This window comes from Cyanistes caeruleus, chromosome 9 (assembly GCF_971803275.1).
Source record: "Cyanistes caeruleus chromosome 9, bCyaCae1.hap1.1, whole genome shotgun sequence".
Taxonomy (NCBI): Eukaryota; Metazoa; Chordata; class Aves; order Passeriformes; family Paridae; genus Cyanistes; species Cyanistes caeruleus.
Genome location: NC_141709.1, coordinates 9,881,011 through 9,899,360, shown reverse-complemented (window position 1 = coordinate 9,899,360; position 18,350 = coordinate 9,881,011). Strand labels below are relative to the sequence as shown.

Sequence of the window (18,350 nt, the reverse complement as noted above, 5' to 3'; positions counted from 1 at the left end):
ATCCTTGAAATTGATTACATTCTTGCTGTAGGGCTATAGTGGATATCTGAACTAGTTTACTTGTACTGCAACTTACTGGAAAGTATAAGAATATTAAAATTTTATATTTAATATTTCATTGGTTCTGATTATTATTATTTTATTGCATGTTCTGCCTCTTTACTTGGAGCAGCTATTCTTTATTGCTGTGTGGCTTCCTGTAGTGAGAAGACATCTAGAAACATGCTCGTGGGTTTCAGTTAGACATTATCATCTTCAACATCTAAGTATTTTTTATTTTAAACTATGCTTTCAGTCTCTGACTCTTTAATTTGTACACATATATTTGTGTTTCCTCATTACACCTGATTTTATAGATTAAAAACCCTTAGTAGATGAACCTATAAGCTATGAAGCTTATATATTGTGCTAGAAACTGCATATTAAAGTATTGACATGATACTTACTTAGAACAAAGTTTTCCACATACATTTTTGATGATTCTTACTATCTCCTAACAATGTTATGTCCTTTTGCAGGTAAATGATTTCTCATCTGAGAATTGCCACATCTTTCTTTGATGGTAATGACAATGCCCAAGTCCTCATCTCCCTTTGGCTGTGTGGGTTAGCTTACAGAACCAGATCATAATTCATCGGGGCAGAGGTAGAGTCACAGGTGCTTGAGGCAAAGCACAGTGGGAAAATTCCTGTTGCCATTCACTCCTTCCTCTAGGACACTGGTAGAACGTGGTTGTTTATGTTCTGAAATGGTTTTCCCAGGCTGGACTCCCTGGGCTTGGACTATAAGGAAAAATATGGATGCTCACAGCCCCTGGGTGTTTGGAAACAAAGCCAAGTGAAAGCAAGGCCTCCCTCCAGCTGCACTCTCTGCAGCCACCTCTGTTCCTGCCTCCTGCCCTGAGGGCCGCGGCGGCTGGACGGTGTCCTGTGGGCAGAGCCTGGATCCTGTGGGCAGGGCCTGGATCCTGTGGGCAGAGCCTGGATCCTGTGGGCAGTGCCTGGATCCTGTGGGCAGAGCCTGGATCCTGTGGGCACTGCCTGGATCCTGTGGGCAGAGCCTGGATCCTGTGGGCAGGGACTGGATCCTGTGGGCACTGCCTGGATCCTGTGGGCAGAGCCTGGATCCTGTGTGCAGGGCCTGGATCCTGTGGGCAGAGCCTGGATCCTGTGGGCACTGCCTGGATCCTGTGGGCACTGCCTGGATCCTGTGGGCAGAGCTGGGATCCTGTGGGCAGAGCCTGGATCCTGTGGGCACTGCCTGGATCCTGTGGGCACTGCCTGGATCCTGTGGGCAGAGCTGGGATCCTGTGGGCAGAGCCTGGATCCTGTGGGCAGAGCCTGGATCCTGTGTGCAGGGCCTGGATCCTGTGGGCAGAGCCTGGATCCTGTGGGCAGAGCCTGGATCCTGTGGGCAGAGCCAGGATCCTGTGGGAAGTGCCTGGATCCTGTGGGCAGCGCCTGAATTGCCCAGGCAGCGCTTCGATTCTCCAGGTAGCGCCTGGATCATCCAGGAAACCCCCATCTCCCTCCCAAACATACCCCACTTTGGGAACCTGGTGATTTCTAAAATCTATACAATTGGTGAGAAACCTCATCAAGGCATGTGATTGTGAAAAATTAAAATTCCTGCAGGAGGAGATGAATCACAAAAGCATCATCCAACTTCCATCAGCACAGGCCAGGGCTGGCAGGACCCACAGCACCGGGGCAGCTTGTGTCTGCTTCCTGGGGGAATTTTTTCCCTCCAGTTCCACAGATTTAAAATCAAAAGAAAGGGTGGAGAGAAATAGGACAGAAGGGATATGTTTGCCTCCCCTGGATGAGCTCACTGCTCCCTGCACATGGGCAAGATATCGCCAAGCACAGGACTTGTGTGTTTTTAAAAGCTCAGGCCTCAGAACATCCTTCTGGCCCTGCTCGAGATAAAACTGTTTCCAGGATCCACAAGTAATGCCACCAAACCCAAGAACATCCATCAGGGAGCACAGATAAAAATGCAAATCTGCCCTGTATTTGCCAGGTTTAATTGGCTGTGCTTGGTGCTGGAAAATCAAGATCTGGAGTTGCCTAAAGCACCTAAGGAAGGTGACGGATTTTTGCCTGCACTAATAATGTGCAATTCCAAGTGCCTTTCAAATCTTTTGTGCACAGGCATCGTCCAGAATCGTCAACATGAATGGGAACAAGGGTGGGATGCCCAGAGCACAGAAACTGGTGCTGTTTGGAATGTGTGTGGGAGAAAACCTGATGCTGTTTGGAGTGTAAATAGGAGAGAAAGTGACACAAACACGGATGGGGCTTGGGCAGTGGAACATGTGGTTGCACCAGGAGAGGGAGCGTGTAGCTGCCCCGAGAGAAGCTGTTCTGTGTGTGTCAAGTAGTGAAGATTTAATTCAGATACCCAGTTGTGTGGGTGGTCCCTGGTGGCTGAGAAGCTGCCATTTGCAATGCCAGGCAAGCACTCCTTCCCTCAGAGATCCCCCAGAATGATCTCTACAGCAGGCAGCTATCTTGGAGGAGAACTGGGATGGAAGAACGGGGTCCTGCATCAAACAAACTCCTTGTGCCACAAGTCACAAGGACTTGGTGTCCCCACATCCCTCCCGGCGCAGGCAGCGCCTTTCTCCTCTGCCCCACACAGCACACACTGCACCACCCCAGCAACCCAAAGGCTTTGGCATTCAGGATCTCCCCCCAGGACGATGACTATAGCGCAATGAAAAAAGCAACCACTCAGTATTTATTAATTCAGTCCTTTTATTTCAACAAAACCATCTTACCTAGACTGGTCAAACTAATCTCTAGGCCATCAGAACACTAATTTCACCTACAGAACTTTATTATTTACCTATGCTAGCTAAAGTTTTCTCCCCTCCCTCTCTACCCACCCTCTTAACTCCCTTGTGTTCCCTGTTACCCCTCCCTTGGTCCCCCCTATCTCCTAACCCTCCCTTGTTCTCCCTGCCCTCCCTCTCTACCCACCCTCTTAACTCCCTTGTGTTCCCTGTTACCCCTCCCTTGGTCCCCCCTATCTCTAACCCTCCCTTGTTCTCCCTGCCCTCCCTCTCCTGATCTCTATGGCCGGCTTCACTGCCTCCGGGCCCTGACGCCTGTGGCTCTGTGTTCCCGGCATCGCCGGATCACAGCCGCCACCCTGCTCCGGATGGCCCGGGAGCCGCGCCGCAGCGAGTGCAGCAGAGCCCGGCCGCGGGCCCTGAGGCTGTGCGGGGCCGCTGCCCGGCTCTCTGCTGCTGCTGCCTGCGCGCCAGGGGCTGCACAAGCGGCTGGCTTTGCCATCTCTTGTGGCTGGCCAGTGGCACGCACAGGGTGCTCCTTAACTTCTGGAGCTCTGGCCGGGGCAGCACCTGCTGGCTGGGTGAACCTGGGAGCTACCAGGCCATAAGATGTGCTTGGCAGCTCAGCATCTTCCCCATCTTCCAGCACCAAGTCGGGGTCCATCAGCAGCTGTGGGTAGCGGGGATTCACCCAGATGGTGTGGATAATGGTGACATTCCTCTTCTTCGGCAAGTTGTTCCTGTTGTTATCTTGCCCTTTCACAGCTGCTCGATCTTCGGTTTTTGTGCCGGTCCAAAGCTCCAGGAGTTTGGGGTCAGAGCTACATGTAGAGCTGGTGTCTGATGTTGACATCAGCAGCGGCAGCAATGCCGAGTAGCTCTCAACCCCACTGGTGCTGGACCGGACATCCTCTGAGATGTCCCCCTCCTCGTTCTGCAGTTCTGGCAGAACTACCCTCGGTGCTGCCCACTGCCCGTGAGCTTCCTGTGTTGCTGAGGGGCCGGGGACGCAGCTGGGGCCGTGCGGGGCAGCTGCCCCGCTCTCTGCCCCTGCTGCGGCGGCTGCTGCCGCCGTCCCCGAGCCCGTGCCCTGAGCCAGGCCCAGCTGCTGGCCGCATCTCCAGATCACAGCCAGCACCTTGCTCAGGATGGCAAGGAAGCCGCACCACAGCAAGTGCAGCAGAGCCCAGGCGCAGGCCCTGAGGCTATGAGGGGCCGCTGCCCGGCTCTCTGGTGCTGCCACCTGCGCGGCAGGCCCAGCCCAGGAGTCACGGTGCAGCAGTTCCCTCGCCCATGGCAAGCCCGGCCCAGGCCCCGAGGCAGCTGCGTGCTGCCCCATCGCCTTCTTCGGAGAGGTGTTCTCTGGCTTCGTGGATGAGCTCGTCTCCATGTCCATAGACATTTCCGACTTGCTCACACTCCGCCTTCTCCCGGGAGCCGCTGTCTCCTGCCGGAGCCGCTGTCTCCTGCCGGAGCTGCTCTCCTGGGAGTGGGCACCGCCGGGCTCTCCGTGCCCTTTTATACCCGCCTGGTCAGGGCGTGGCCCCAGGTGTCACAATGGGCTCTGGGCACACGCAGCCTCCTCGTCACAAAGGGGAACGGCGTGGCTGGGGTCCCAAGTGTCCCAAAGGGCTCTGCGAACAGATAAGAAGTCCATAATTTCCCCCTTTATAATGTAGAGTGAGACGCAGGAGAACTCGTATGGTTCAGGTGGCAAAGGAAAAATAATCTGATGATGAGCTATTGGAATACAATTTGGAAAAAGGGAGACCAAATACCCCTGAAGGGCTGGAGTACTTCAGTGTCTCCTTGGCTTCAGTTTAATTCAAAAGGTTTCATTTCTAAAGTGATTAGAAGTGAAACACTTAAAACCCTTTGAAGTGTGCTTTTTCCCTTGTTGTGTCTTTTGTCTAAGATTCAGTATTGGGTGATGATTAAGCAGGTATTTAACTGTAAAAATGAATGCCAGCCAAGGTGGAGGGGCACTGGCCTCGACCCCCTAAAAAGTGATGCTGACCTGTGGGACGTAACCACTAAAGAAGTTGCTTTTGAAAGCGAGAGGTATCCACCCAAGAGTGAGACCAGCTCTGCTGTCCTGGTCTGCCACTGAAAACTCAGCGTATTATTCTGCAAAGCAAGAGAGACATGGTAGAATTTGTTTATGTAGCAGGGTGGGTGGTCTATTAGGGTCGGAAGAGGAAAGCTGCATGATTTGGCATGGGGAGAAAAACAGCAGGAGAATGACTGCCAGTAAAGAGAGCTTGAATGTGACTAGCATGTGGTTTGAGCATTACCCCTGATTTTTCCAATCTTCCTTGTCCCATTATCCTTGTTGGTTGCAGTTTGGTAGTCTTTGACTCCACAAATGCTGCAGCTGAGTCTTAATGTCAGGCAAATCTGCTTTGAAAAATTGAGACGTATTTCACCTTGACATCTAAAGACATAGACAAAAATCATTCTTACACAAAGTGCTCTCAGGAATTAAGAACAAGCACAGACTAACAGGAAAGAGAAAACATTTGCTTGCACTCAAGTAATTCATCCAGTTCTACTGAGTTTCAGTAGTCTCAAAGAAACAAAAGAACAGTGATACAATTTTGGTATTCCTTTCTATGCCTTCAGTAATACCACCTTGAATTTGTCCATTTTATCCATTTTGCTAGCCAGAAGTATACAGGTTTGGGAAGACTTTCTGTGATGCAAGTGGAATAGAAGATAATAATGCTGCCAAAGCAAGTGCAGCCAAACCTGGTGACATCTACTCCTTCTTTCAAAGTCTGTTTGTTCATCTTCAAAGGAACCAAATATGTAAGAAATCTGATACTATTGGTACCAGAGAAGTTGTGAGTTCCCCATTCCAAAAGTGTTCAAGGCTAGGCTGGACATGGTTTGGAGCAACCTAGTCTACTGGAAGGTGGCCCTACCCATGGTAGAGGGTGGATGAGTTTTAAGGTCCATTCCAACTCAAACCATTCTGTAAGTCTATGAATCTGGTACTGTATTGTGATGAATCTGGTGTGTTGAGTGTAAGAGGCAGATGTGGAACATGTTCCATGCAGATAATATACTATAGTAAGAGTCTCCCACTGTCTCTGATGTGCCAGGTACCCAGAATTACTTAGATGAAATAAATGTGCTACATTACTCTCTTCTCCTTCATTACTGCATTTTTTTTTTTTTAGTATGGGTTAGTATTTTCCCTTCTATAGAAACCTGCTGATAAGAATTCAGTGTGACAATTGAAATAGATTTTCCATTGTCTCATGATTATTTTTCCCTTAATTTTTATAATATTAAACATTTATTTAGTTAAATAGCCTGAATTTCATATGTCATGAACAATTAAGCATATGAAAAATTTTAATTGCTAATGTAAACTGTTTCCCTTTACATAGGATGTAGTGAAATTATTCCTTTCATACACACGAGCTCTGTCCCACAAGAACTCTGCTGTTCTCACAGTACCACTATTGATCCAGAAAGATGGGGAAGCTTGCTGTAAAAGTAATGAAAGCAGGATCCTGACCCATGCTCTAATTGTTCTTTCTTCATGGATCCAGCCAGTGAACAGGAACAGTGTGAACACCGGAAAACTTAATTCTGCTGACAAATTTTCAAGCTTGATGTCCAAAAGACATGGTATTTACCAAGTTGACCATTTTATGGATGACTGCTCCACTGAAGAAAAAAAAAATACAAACTTTCAAATAAAAGCACAAAACTGTCTTAAAAAGCCACACTATAATTCATGCAAAAAATGCTCAGAAAGAAAACCCAGTAAATATATTCAATGATAAAGAGCTCTTTTAGATTGTGATCAGATTATTAAGTAGTCTGCATTATCCATGGTTTAAAGACTTAAGTCATGCTCCCATTTAAAATCAAGTGATCTCAAATTGTTTTCAGACTTGCATTCATGAAAGTCAATTTTGACATATAAGAATAAAGCATTTCCTTATCTTTATGATGAACTTTCAGATATTCTGTAGGGAGTTTGCATGCAAAAATAGTTCCTACTAGAAATATTCAAGCAAATGTCTCTCCCTAATGAATATTCTAGCAGGTCATTCAGTGAAGCATGCGGGGTTGACATGTTGTTTTCTAAATGATTCTTCTGCAGGGTGGGAATTCTTATTTCAGAACTCACTACATTTTAGCAGTGACAAAAAGATCCATTAATCCTTGTGGTGAGCTGGATTGTGAGCTGCCATTTTCCTTGGAAATGGCGCTGTTTATAAAAATATTTGAGTTAATTATTGTCAATTCCAGATGAACAAAATCATTATACAACATTATTGTTATGCTACATTAGGACAAACCTCACAGCTTTACAGTCATTCCTGTTGTTCAAAAAATGGAATATAATTACACAAGAGTTAATGTGAACCTGATCTCTGTTTCTGTGTCATCAGCAGATTATGAAACTGAACCTTCAGCAAAACAACTTTGACCTCTGTATCTCTGTCTTTACCCCTAACTGGAACATCAATAAATCACACTTACTTTATTTCATGATCCATTACTTGAACTCTCAAAACTTCTTGAATAATTCTTATATTAACTGTTTACCTTGGCACCCCAAGAAACTCTCTAACTTCAAATTCTTAGGGTAAATGACGTCTCAGGCCAAAAAATGCATAAAAAGTAAATCCCCATGTGATAAATACGTAAGAAGACTAAATTTAAGCAAATATGTAACCTGAAGATTAAACTCATCTTACCCGGATCAGGATAACATTTATTAAGCAGAACCTGACATATTTTCCCCATGTTTACATGTCACCTAGAAATACTCCTTCTGAGCAGTAAAATATAAAATCAGCTATCAGCAAGGCTTTGCCTAACACAAATTATCTGAAGCTGGGTTAAGTTTTCTTTATTTGTTCCATTTATCAGAAGGCAGGTGAATATTTTCACTCTGAAGGAGACCCGAAAACCACAGCAGTCACCAAGGCACAAATTGTCCAAAATGGTTAACATTTTCAGAATTAAGTGCATATGAGATGCACAAATGTGTATTTTCAGAGGTTATGGTCTCTAACTCTAAATTAGTGTCCTCTGTCCCCATGAATAAACCTAGGAATTGAAATCTGTAATAGTATGGTTGAATGGTCTTTTCCATTGAATGTTTTGGGAATGACGGGATTTAAAGTTGTCATCTGTGGAATTCCAATTACAGAATTCAATTCCCAATGGTGGTCTAATGAAACACAAACCAACACAACTCATCTACTATGAGAACAGGTAGTTAGCAGTTTTATAAGGGACTAACTTGATCCATCAGGGATTGATTAATATAATAGGATTTGCTTTTGAATAGGTCCCCAAATTCAATAGTATGTAAGTAACAATTCCAAAATAATATTGTTTTTCAAAAGAGAATCTTTGAAGAAAACACAGCAATATGTGAGGTTAAAGCACATGTTAACAACTTCATTTTGCAATCATTCATAGATAGACAAAATAAATTCTACACTTATGTGAGGGGAAAAAAATTATCTGTACCATGAATAAACAAATAAGCTTAGGCTGTACTTATAAATCAGTGCTCCTCATCACTGTAGAACTTAGAGGATCAGGAATGGTTTGGGTAGGAAGGGACCTTAAAGCTCACCTTTTCCAAGCCTCTGCCATTAGGTACAGTGTCACTGGGAATGTAGGACACAATACACTCACAGTATTTCTCACAGTCACCTAAGGAAGTCCATCATATTACATATTGTTTGACAGAATCTCAGAAAGTACACTAGCATTTTAGTCATGGGTCAAGAGTGAACCATTTTATGGTTGCCTACTATGGAAAGTGGTGCGGCATTTGTGTGACATATTTTAAGGAAAACAGTGCTTTCCTTTTCAGTACTTTGGAGCTCTTCATGCTGAGTTCAGTCATAGATATCTCAAGTGATTGCACCCTTACACTACACTTAGCAGGGAGCAAGAGTCATGAACTATTTCAGTGCAGAGCAAGACAATGAATGTGTGCTCAACCACCAAATATTTGTGCTCTTTTTCACTTTGTAAAATGTAAAATGCATTCCTTGCAACACAGAAGGACAATCTTGGAATTCATCTCACAAATTCTTAATCCTTCTGAAGTGAAAAATGTAATTTATGTGCACAGGGAGAAGACATCAAAAATGAAAAATTGATCATGATAGACCACTTTCAAATTTCCTAATGTAGTCTTTCTCCAGACTCTGCTACGTACTTCTCATCAGCCTAAGGCAAAAATAAAATACAGTCTTTATAAAGGTGATGAAAGACACTAGCAAGTGGGAATAGAAATGAAGCAAAGTAGTGCATAACATTCCAAATGTGTTTTGTTGAAGTCTTCTCCCATCTGAGAAGAAATAGCAAGACTAACAAAATTGAGCTATGAGGGTTTCTTGCCATTAAAACACTCTATAACCATTCGGTTTATAAAATGTGGGGGGTTAATCCTCCTGTTTTGTGTACGCTACACAGTTTACCATTAATCCATGGGGGAAAGTGCAGCTGAGAGGAACTATTGCTGATGGAAGGACCTACACCTGGGCAGAGGGCTGAAATCACCAAAGAGTGAAAATAGTGTAACACAAGATGCGTTCATCCTGTTCAAATTCCTTCCCCTCAGGAAGCACAAGGCATCAGGTTTCCACATTCATTCCTTTTGCTTAGGAGAAACAACTTCTTGTTCTTCTTTCTTCTGTACACAAAGCAGCATTATCAAGGGAAACTGCTCACTTGTGACAGTAATGAAACAGAAATGCTACGTGAGCTTTGTGTGTGGAAACTCTTACTACTGAATCTCTTCTAATTTCAGTTATTAGAGCCTTAAACAGGAATGGTCAGGTATATTCGGATTGTATGTTCGGATTTTGCTTTTGCCTTGAGGGAAAAAGATATAAAAAATATATTCTTTTGGCTTCGACGGGATAAAATAAAAAAATATTTTCTGGTTTCAGGAAGCCTATTACTCCCTCATTTGTTCATTTCCATTAGGAGACTAGTGATGCTAATTTAGGTAGGGATTGAACTTCTCTTTCATTTAATGTCAAAGCCCAGATTCTTGTTCAATGTTTATTCTCTGACTCTATCAGATGACTGAAGGTTGAAGACTTAACTGCAGGACCAAGTATCTAATGAACAGTTTCAATGCCTGACACTCAGAAATGAAGCCTTGATAGATTTTGGTTCTTATTTTTCTCAGGAAGAGGTTTTCTAGGAGAAGTGAAAAGCATCAAAATTGTGAGAAAAGTTGCACTTCTTGTAATGCAAGATCATCAATTTAGGCTTGGATGTACTCTTAAAATCTTAAAAAATGCAGAATAAAGGTCAGCAGTCCACTGTAAATTATTTGAATTATGGGGAATATTACTACAGCAAAATAGTAGAGAGAAGGTTCTTGCCCAGAAGTAGGACACAGGGATTGTGGGGATGATTATGATCAGACTTAGTGCTAATATTGTATCTAAATATTGCTAATGCAGTATCTAAGTAACAACTCTGTTGTCTATTATAGTGGATTAGCATACTACGTCATAGTCCCTCCTGTTGTGTCAGTGCTTTGGTAGGACCCTTTTGCTTTCTAAACTCAGAGGAGTCTTGGTGAGCCTGGTCCACGTAGTGTCAGACTGAGTTGTACATTCAGCACTTGTGGCTGGGAGTGTGCAGCTTTACAGTCTTTGTCCTGCCCAGCTCTCTGCCCTGTCCCTGAGCCCGTGCCCTGAGGCAGGTGCTGCTGTGTCCCCGGCTGCTGGCCGTGTGGCCGGGTCACAGCCGCCACCCTGCTCAGGATGGCCCGGGAGCCGCGCCGCAGTGAGTTCTGCGACCGGCTGGGACAGCAGCGTGTGGAGAGGGTGGTGACAGAACTGTCACACAGCTTCTCACAGTGACAAATCAATCACTGCAAATGAAAACAGTGCATGTGCACAGCTTTAAAAAAGTGTGTTTTCACATCATGAATAGCTGTAAAGTTGTGGACAGCATAGCTGCAGGCTAGATTTTTTTTGTAAATAACTACAGATTATAAAGAATTGTGAAAAGTGTTAAAAAAAAATAAATTCAAGAGCTTAATTTTATTGGTGTCTATTAAGTGTGATAATTGCACACGTACCAGAGCATTCCCTTCTAAATCAGGATACAGGGCCCACTGAAAATGCAGAGGCTCTTGCATATGGAACATGTGCAACCCTACGTTTAGTGTCAGGAGCTATGATGTAAAAGTATTGGGCTAAGTGGGAAAAAGCTTTTCCTTCCACCATAGCTATAATTCCATGATTTCCCCCTTTCTAATGCAGAGTAAAACAAAGGAGAACTCACAGAGTTCAGGAAGCAAAAGGAAAAAGTCCACAGTTGAGCTGTTGGGATTTCGAAAACAGTGGAAATGTTTGTGTAGCTCCAATTCACTGGGAAATGACCAGAGGAAAGAATGGTGAACATTCCAGTGGAGGAAAGTAGGATTATAAGGGCTATTGGGAAGTAATTGTTCCCTGGGAGGGGGAGGAGACTGTGGCACATATTGCCCAGAGAAGCTGTGGCTGTCCCTGGATCCCTGGAAGTGTCCAAGGCCAGGTTGGAGGGGCAATGAGAGCTTATAACATGTAAAGTGCTAAAGCACACTACAAGGTTTACATTTTAAACTCTTGATGAAATACAAAGGAAATACTAAACCTATCACAGTGTCATGGGATGACTTTACCGTTCAGATAGATTTGAGAGCTAAAGAAGTTAAAGCTGCTGGTGGCTGATGGGAGTTTTTTCTCCTGACCAATTATCGGTCATTTCTAAGAATTGACAGCAGTTTTGACCATTGAAAAGTGAGATCAACTTGTGAACACCACCTTAAAATGTAAAGCCAAAGTTCTCTTGTTCTCTTTGGTTTCTGGCTTCTGAGAAAGTAACAAGGCTTTGTCTCGGCCTCCTCCCTCTGCTCCAGGCCGGACAAGGCCGCAGAGTGAGGGGTGGGGCGGGGAGAGAAACGGAGCCGGCCTGGCCTGGCTTGGTTTGTAGTTTCTGCTGCTGGACTGAAACGTGACACCATGAACATCTACAGCTTTTCCAAGACTTTAATTCTTTTACTACCTGGATAAAATGTACAGATTACTCCTTTTTCCCAGAGAGACAGAAAGACAATCAACGTGAAGAAGACAGTGAAGAAAAGAGTTAAGTTTTAGATGGGGAAGAGACAATAAGGAGATGCTTTATAAGCTGAAATATTTTTCTGTTAGAGCTATAGAGACAGACAAGAGTGTTCTGAAAAAAACTCCTTTAATTCATGACAGAGTATATTAGGAAGAATGGAGTGTTCAAAGTGTGGATTTTGAGCAAAAAGTAGAGTAATTGTGATACAGTGAGGTGCTGGAACAGAGTGAAGCGAAGATTTGAGGCCTTGAGGGCAATGAGAAAACTGTTTCCAGAGAAGCTCACAGAGACAGATGAAGAAGACTTTTGCCTTTGAATAACTCATCCTTAAAAAATGACATCCCTAGACTCATGGCCCATACACATCTCAGAGTGATGTGAAATGGGAGGAGTAAACTGATGACAGAATTTCCAGGCAGCTGGCATCAGAGAAATAGAAAACTGTAACAGAAATAGTTTTCTTGTGAGAAACTCCATAGATTAGCGGAAGAAGACTTCTGTTTCTCTACAAAGATTGATGAAAAGACTCTAGCAGGAATTGGGACTGTTTTAAAAACCAAAGTTCCAAAGTTTTTTGTCTCTGTGTTGTCATGTGAGCAAAGGAATGGTGGGTAGTGGGGGATAAAAGAGTTTTCTGGAAGTTTATTCTGGTGTTCTTATTCTTGCAGTTTTGTTAATAAACTTTCTTTATTCCTTGTAAGTTTTAAGCCTGTTTTGCTCTTGTTCTAATCCATATCTCACAGCAAAAATAAATAAGTAATTTTTTGGTTACTGCTTTTAAAACCAAGACATTTATTTGGTGCGTTGGCCGAGAAAACAAAATTGACAAATCTAAACCACTACACACAGTTAAGGCATAGTTAACTTTAAAAGAAGTATTTAAAATAAACATTTTCTCTTTGGAAGTCAAACCAGAGGATGCTAATTGTCAGAAATGGCTAACTGCATCGTATGTCTGATGACCCTAGCAAGTGTTTATGAACTAGGCACCTTCAGGCTGGGGAAGAGAAGAAAAAACATTCTCAGTAGTGGAAAAGAAGGCAAATATATGACAAGCAAAACCAAAATGGTTAAATATCACAAGATGAAAACACTTCTACAGATTTGAAAGCTATAATTGTATCTCTCACTTTTCTAAGCTTTTAGAGAAAAACATTGTCATGCTTGGCTCTCCACCTTCTGCTGTACAGAAAGTATCTAATAAAATGCTTTGTGCTATGATCCTCATTCTACTTTATTCATGTCTTGTCCTGACTCCTTCAGCAAGTTGAAAGAGCCTTGGATACTTTCTTAGAGACCTCTTTCCTTGAGAAATATCTAATAGGTATTTCTTAATATGTTGGAATTGATAAGAAAGATAAACTGGAGGTCACAAAGGCACATCACTCATCTAAAACAGTTTTTAAGAATCTTTTGAATTACCTTGTCCTGACAAACTTGTGAAGCTTGCAACAGAACATTTCCATCCTTTCATTTCTTGGTGTTCCTTACTGTAGCAGGATAATAGTTTCCTTTTCATCATCCACTCTTGGCCTCAAATTCCATTAACAATAAACTGTCACACACATTTGGACCCTGCATACAGAGACACCGGCTTTGATTCATTCCTCTCCACTCATACAAAGTCAATTTAAAACATTGTTTGCACACAATTGTCCTCATTTATTGGTTCAGTCCTGGAAGAAGTGAAAGGGGAAGTAGGCTACATAATGTAAATCTGGCCCAACTTTTATCAAAGTACAATTTGTTCCCACTCCTACATAGATTTATTACACCTCTGTAACAGGACAGCTAGTGAGCAAACATGCAAAATTATGTTGGCTGAAGATATAAAAAATGCTCATCAGTACGGATTACAGGCAGAATTTCTATCTATATCACAAGAAACAGACTTTGGATGCATACTTACATGTCCCACTTCAATAAAAGCCTGTAAAATTCTGGAGCCTCACAGTTTGCATGACACCAATGAGTATTTTATGTCATGTGGAGGAAATACCTGCTTCTGATAGTGCTTTCTTACTTATACCTCAGTGTACCTGTATCTTGAACAGGTAGACATGCAACTTCATGAAACATACTTTGAGTTTACTAATTCTGTTAAAAAATAAACAGCATATAGAAATGAGAGAAATCTGTCAGTGAAGAAAAAGCAAATGACCATTCCTTAAAAGTTCAGTTTAATTTCCTACATAAGGAAGACTTAGGAGTTTTGAAGAAGAGGAAGAAGTAATATTAAAAAAGGGGAAAAATGCTTTAAAACTGAAGTTAATGACCAGCTAATGTAAAGAAATAATAAAAGTAAGTAAGAAAAACAAAAGCATAGGTTTTGAAACAGGAAATCAGAAATAGATACCATCAAATTGATTTGCAGACTATGGAGCAGTGAAATACAAAATCTAAAACCAATCTTGCATACAATCAGTGCTTCCTGCTCTTACTTTTACATGCTCATAATTTTCTTAAATTTTTAGTAGAAATCAGGGAAGTATCACCTTCTGCATTCAATGTCATGGGCAGTTTGAATCTCAGTGCAGTAGTTGTAGGGATATATAGTAGATATAGTATATATATATATATAGTAGTTATAGGGATAACTACTGCTATAGAATGCATTTGATGATGCATATTGAACTATTTTAACATGGAATATAATCAGTCACCCGTGTTCCACGTGGATTTATGCCCATGCAAATGATTTCCATGATATATCTCTATGCCTCCCATTTAATGGAACAGTTTATAAGAAATGAATGAATAATCATGGAAATACAATCTGTTCAAGATTTAATTTTTTTTAAAGTATATGGTTTTAATAGCAAGGCTCAATGAATATTTTACCAATTCAAATGTAAAAATAACATTCTCTTAAATTTTAGGACATATTTTTCCACATGGTTTAGGGTTTGGGGAAAAATTTGCATTGATTAAGACACTCTAAGATTCCTAAAGTGATGATGACACGTTGGTCATTCTCAGGAGTGTATTAATTCACTTTGAAGGGAGCCACATTGCAGGTTTTCCATGTGTCAATCTCTTGCCCATAACGAGTCTAGTAAACATATCAGCTAAATATTGTGATAGAGGAACCATATCAGTAAGAGTTAAGGAAAAAAATAAATTCTTTTTTGTCTGGTTTTGAAGACAAATAGCAGTTGTATGCACAGCCTAAGGCAATCTTTGGCAGAGACGTGAGAATTTTCTAAGAAGTATTGCAACTATAAAAGCCAAAATAAAAGGTGATAGATTCTCTTAATCCCAGCAAAGAAAGCACAGACATCCTGTCGAGAATCTATGTTCATTTCTCAAAAGCTCATAAAGGTTAATGATATCTAAATCTACAAAGATTATTTTCCTTTCTAGGTGTAGCTGGTGCTTATTTCTTTTGACAATGCTTCCAAGAAAAATTTAACTATGACTTTTAGAGTGGGTCAAAATTGGACTTATGTCGTTGGAAGATTAACTAACTGTTCTACTATTACCATGCTAGTAGTAATTCTAATTATATAGTGGAATACATGGCACTGGACTTGCAATTCCTTAATATCAAATGTCATTTCCTTTATTTTTTTAAAATACTGAATTATCAGGTAGTAAGGGCACACAAAATGGAAAGTAAATGTTACTACAAGAAAATCTGCTCAGTGAAGTTCAGCTAACAGTTCAGTTGCCCTTTTCTAGCTAATTGAGGAGATTGTTTGAAAAAGTAATTGTTGATGTTATGCCTAGAATAGAATAGGAATGGGTTTCAAGATGGAATAACATCTACAAAAATTATTTCTGAGCTTATTGTTCTTCACAGGTGAGCTTCAGGGATCAATCTGCAGATTTGCTCTGGAAATGCTACATTACATTTCAGAGAGGGGACTCTACTTTGCAAAACCTCAGCACCTTTCTGTACATATCAGGTGCTCAGGTTGCCTAGACATCTCCAAAGGATTTAGAATTATTTTTTTCCAAGATATTATATATTATATATATATATATATATAATCTATAGTAGAATTTCCAGCTCAACAAAAAGAGGATCCTTCATCAGAAGCAAAGATAGACTTCTTTTTTTCTAGTTTCAGACTCAAACATGAATCTTGCAGTTCCTCCTGTTCATAATCCATCCTTTTCACATGAAACCTGGTGGCCATAATTAAATCACATATCTGAATAACACAACTCATTCTTATAGGGGAGATGGAGGGGAGCTGAGGACACCCTGAGCAAACAGAACAAGTTTAAAACAAACTGGGTGAGCTTTACTACAAAAGAAGTTTTATTAGCTGTTACTCTTCACCCATGTTATAAGTTAGGTCCTTGTAACCACTTGACTACAAACCATCTTACACTGTGACCTTCCCCAAAGGCACACAAGGATATTAAAAAGATGTTGTTTGTGAAGGTCATGGCAATGAATGATGTCAGAGAGGCTGGAGATGCATTTGTTAAAGATACAAATATTACTGCTGGAAGAACTAAACCAGAGATACTACCCAAGCTAATGAGAGAAGAAATATGAGAGATCCTAAGGTGATGTCAAGATGATGAGCTGAAAGATATTTTGACATTTTTTTTCAGTTTTATTGTTTTTAACTTGTATGGACTTCAGAGCCTGAGATCAGTGAGTAATTAGGTTCCAAGTCACAATTTAAAAATCAAATGCACTAGTATACAAGAATCTTCTGAGTCTCAAGCTAGAACACCACAGAAACCATTTACCATCTAGGAAAGAGTTAAGAATTAAGACTAAAACTTTGATTTTTGTGGATAATTTACAAACGTATTCACACAGAGGCATAACTTGGTTCTTTATAAGAAGTCAGTTTCAATTTTGTTATGGTCTATTAGTTAAAACCTCATTTTATACGTACACTAGGAAAGCTGATGATCCCACAAAGACACTGAAAAATAGATTTTTAGCTAGGAAGATCAGCATATTCCCAATGACATCAGTGCAATTTTATATTAGCTGAGAGTTTTATTGAATTCTTTCCTTTCTCCAAACAAAACTATCAATTTAGTTACCTGCACCAATAACAAATCTAAAACAGGAAGCCAAGGTGACAACACTGACTAAGGTGTCTTCTCAGTTACTGTCAGAAAAGCTGGGAAAGAAATTACAATTCAGTGTTGGTATCTGCTCTTACCCAGGGGTAAGAGTGGCTCTCCATCCAGGGCCTGATGTCCACCCACTGGTTTTGTAGCACTGCCTTGGAGAGAGAGGAATGAGGGGCCAAAGGGATCAACACCAGGCAACTCGAAGGTACTGTGGGCTCATGGAGGGCACCTGCAGACAGCAACTCAAAAGCCAGAACAAATCATTCTTTGGGAATTCAGCAATGTGTGGGGAGTGGGGTAAACTCCATTTTCAGCAGGAGCTGCCAGAGGCAGCAGCATGCTGTTTAACAGTCAGAGGGGTCCTCTCCTCTGCCAGGGTGAGGATTCCTCAGCGTCTGAGAATATGCCAGCAGTGTGCCCTGTGTGATGTCTCAGATGATGGAGGTGATATCCTGCCTATATGAACATGCTTGGCCAATGAGCAGGGTAGATGTTTGTGGGTAAGCTGTAACTTTTAAAAAGTTAAAATAAGCTAAAATAATATCTAAAAGAACAGGACTGTTAGTTGTACTGGGCTACCAGCTCATCATCAGTTAACCTAGCTGCTAGAAACAGCACCTAAAGTTAGGAAAATTTTCCTATGAATGCAAAAACATTAATTGCTTGGGTTAGAACTAAAAGTTCAAGAAGTCATTTATAATATGGGTATTTTGGGTGTAAGTTTAGGTTCTCCAGCAGAAATTCGTAGGATTTTTAGCTAGTATTGTTTAGATACAAGTGTTTGCTATCACTGACCATCACAACAATGTCACTGTCATATTTACAGTTACTCAATTAACAATAGAGTGAAAGATGATCAGGGCTTACCTGCAGCTTAACAGTAGGTCATTAAAAAGATTGTAACCATCTGTTAGAGAATAAATGAAAGTTACAATCTGTGCTCATCTCTACAAAAATTTAGGCTATTGTTATAACTGCAGTCTAATTGAAAGGAGCCACCACAACTTTTATAGCATTAAATATGATATGTTCAGTCCCAACTACACAAATTAGAAGTCAACAAGTATGTAAGCATGTGGTATAAAAAGGGAAAAAAAACTATTCCTGAAAATGTTTTTCTAAACCAGCTAAACTGTTACTACTTGCTCATAATTTTCATTGTCAATATTGTTTAGAAAATCTAAAAAGCAAGATTTCTAATTTCTTACATAATAAATCCCCTCCACTTTATTTCTTTCACTTCCCTAAGAGAGATTTTATGAATTTCTATTTATTGTATTTGAAAAATTTGTTTGCCAAATGAGGGATAAGGAGGAAAAGTGATAAACCTATCAAATAAGATTAATGATGAAACTTAAAACTCTTCCATTTGCCTTTGAAG

At 41.3% G+C, this 18,350-nt stretch overlaps 1 protein-coding gene and 1 pseudogene across 2 annotated transcripts in view; both read right to left on the bottom strand.

Annotated features, from left to right (window-relative positions):
- LOC147651548 (coiled-coil domain-containing protein 180-like) overlaps positions 1-18,350 on the bottom strand; it is a 116,564-nt pseudogene that overhangs the window by 44,095 nt on the left and 54,119 nt on the right. The window lies entirely within an intron of this gene.
- The window catches only part of LOC147651547 (uncharacterized), an 80,884-nt gene continuing 65,275 nt past the window's right edge, over positions 2,742-18,350 (bottom strand). The window contains exons 2-3 of the mRNA XM_086842865.1: positions 2,985-5,997; positions 2,742-2,891 (exon numbers count right to left, since the gene is read on the bottom strand). Of these exons, the coding sequence (XP_086698991.1) occupies positions 3,090-4,199 (1,110 nt within the window). The 5' untranslated portion in view covers positions 4,200-5,997 and the 3' untranslated portion in view covers positions 2,742-2,891; positions 2,985-3,089. The remainder of the gene's footprint in view (positions 2,892-2,984; positions 5,998-18,350) is intronic.